The sequence below is a fragment of the Tupaia chinensis genome, unplaced genomic scaffold (genome assembly GCF_000334495.1).
Source record: "Tupaia chinensis unplaced genomic scaffold, TupChi_1.0 Scaffold142619_1, whole genome shotgun sequence".
Classification (NCBI taxonomy): Eukaryota; Metazoa; Chordata; class Mammalia; order Scandentia; family Tupaiidae; genus Tupaia; species Tupaia belangeri.
Genome location: NW_006202465.1, coordinates 615409 through 617620, shown reverse-complemented (window position 1 = coordinate 617620; position 2212 = coordinate 615409). Strand labels below are relative to the sequence as shown.

General features: G+C 42.8%; 1 protein-coding gene across 1 annotated transcript in view; it reads left to right on the top strand.

Annotated features, from left to right (window-relative positions):
* LOC102489462 (glycine receptor subunit alpha-4) overlaps nucleotides 1-2009 on the top strand; it is a 22414-nt gene extending 20405 nt beyond the window's left edge. Inside the window, exon 9 of the mRNA XM_006163561.1 lies at nucleotides 1279-2009. Within this exon, the coding sequence (XP_006163623.1) occupies nucleotides 1279-1569 (291 nt within the window). The 3' untranslated portion in view covers nucleotides 1570-2009. The remainder of the gene's footprint in view (nucleotides 1-1278) is intronic.
* Nucleotides 2010-2212: the final 203 nt, after the last annotated feature.

Here is a 2212-nt window from a genome sequence, read left to right as displayed (position 1 = left end):
TTTTAGGAATTAAATCCATCTTTGAAGGAAGTATTTCTCAACTCTTTAGAAGTAGATAAAATTGGGCTTCTTTGGGTTGTCTATAAAATAAGAGTAAACAGGCTCTCACTGGTGGTTTGAGGGCCTCATATTTATATAAGTAGACATCTAATAGTTGAACACTCAGGGTCATTGTTTTTTCTCTCTCCCTTATCTATCTATCTGTATCTATCTTTTATCTCTATTTTGTTTCCTTAATTCCTGGCTTCCAATTGTTATAGCTACTTAAGATGGGATAAATGGACTGTCTGCAATCTGCCATATTACTTAAAGCTTATATAAAATTTATTTCCTTAATTTTAAGTGTTTATCATAATACATGCATTTTACATGAATGAAACATGCACTGGGTAACAAACGTTACCCTGAATATCAAATCCACTGATTTGTAGAGAAGCACACATACCTGCAATAGGGTGATCTACTTTACCTTAATTTGGATAGTCCATTTGGTTATTTTATTTTTTAATTGTTGCTGTAGGGCATGTGCACTCACTGGCGAGAGACACAGAGAGAGAGGGAGGGAAAGTGAGACATCACCCCACCCCCACCCCCCGATGGAGTGGCCATGTCACAATCCCTTTTCCTCCATTCTCCTCTCAGGATCTGGGGCATGCACACACAGGCCCAGCATGTTTTTCAAGCTGCCAGTCTGGGACATAAACTGTGCATTTGGCCATGTGAGATCCAGCCACTTTAACCACCACACCATTGGCTACCCTCCAGGTTAGTTATTCTAAACTTTTGAAATGCTCAGCTTTGAATTGAGATACTTTTTAAAATATACTATTTACAAAGAGAACTAACTCTGATGCTTTTGAAAGTCATTGAAGTCAAGTTCACCTAGTAGAAATATCTCAGCTTCACTGTCTAATGGTTTCGTTGTTCTGTTTATTACCAGTGAGAAGTAACTTGACATTGAGATGTCCCTCTTACAGTAGTTGGCACTTCCCTGGGTTTTAGATGGCTCTAAATGATGTTATGCATTTTAAAAAGGGAGCTCAGTGCCTATTTGCAAATGGAATAATAACATATACTACATGTACCATGTATAGCTACTTAGCATACCTCTATCTCATGAGTAGTTTTGTGGCCATAAAAAGCAAGCAGTAGGTTTGCAAACCTAGCTGCCTTGTCTGCATAATATCACCCCTGAGACAGTTATGTGTAACCTGGTCCCTATCTTTTGTCCTTAGAGCTCTGACCTCAAATTGTGCCTTTTCTTTCTTATCATTCTAGGAGGAAGATATCATCCGAGAAAGTCGCTTCTATTTTCGTGGCTATGGCTTGGGCCACTGCCTGCAGGCAAGGGATGGTGGTCCAATGGAAGGTTCTGGCATTTATAGCCCCCAACCTCCAGCCCCTCTTCTAAGAGAGGGAGAAACCATGCGAAAAGTCTACGTGGACCGAGCCAAGAGAATTGACACCATCTCCCGGGCTGTCTTCCCTTTCACTTTCCTCATCTTTAACATCTTCTACTGGGTTGTCTATAAAGTGCTACGGTCAGAAGATATCCATCAGGCACTGTAAATAGGGTGGGGTTTAAAGAGGCCAGTTGCTGGCTTCTTACTTCCTCCTGGGTGGACTTTCCCAATCCATTAGACCCCATCAGGGGCTCAAACAGTTCCTCCCTGATCTCCTACTCAGACCTTTAACTATCAGTCCCAAAGCTATACGGACCTAGCCTGCATGATGCCAATGGTGGCAGTACAAAGATGACTTGTCTACCCTAATCCAGATTTTCTCCATATTCTCCCATTTCTCAAGAGACTAAGGTCTAGCCACATTTCTGGGGGCATGATGACCTTCTGCCCTGGCTGGAGACTCTGTTTTCTAGTACTCCAGTGGACAGTACATACCTCTGCTACTAGATTCTGGTGTCTGTCATCTTAATATGTGCCACTTCTCACTCTGCCACCTCCCACTCAGAGTCAGGCCTTTACTTTGCCCTCTGTCCCTCCTACTGCAGGTGCAAATGGGGAGTTTTCCCCATCCACTTTTCTGTCCTATGTGATCCTGTGGTAAGACGAAGGCAAAGTCACAGGTTCCAACCAATCAACAGCAGTGAAAGTCATGGGCTGCACTGGGTCAGAGCACTATTGTATGATCCAACAGAGAGGTGTTCAAGTCTCCTGGGAAGCCCAACATTGTCATAACTGAAGCAAGAACCTTG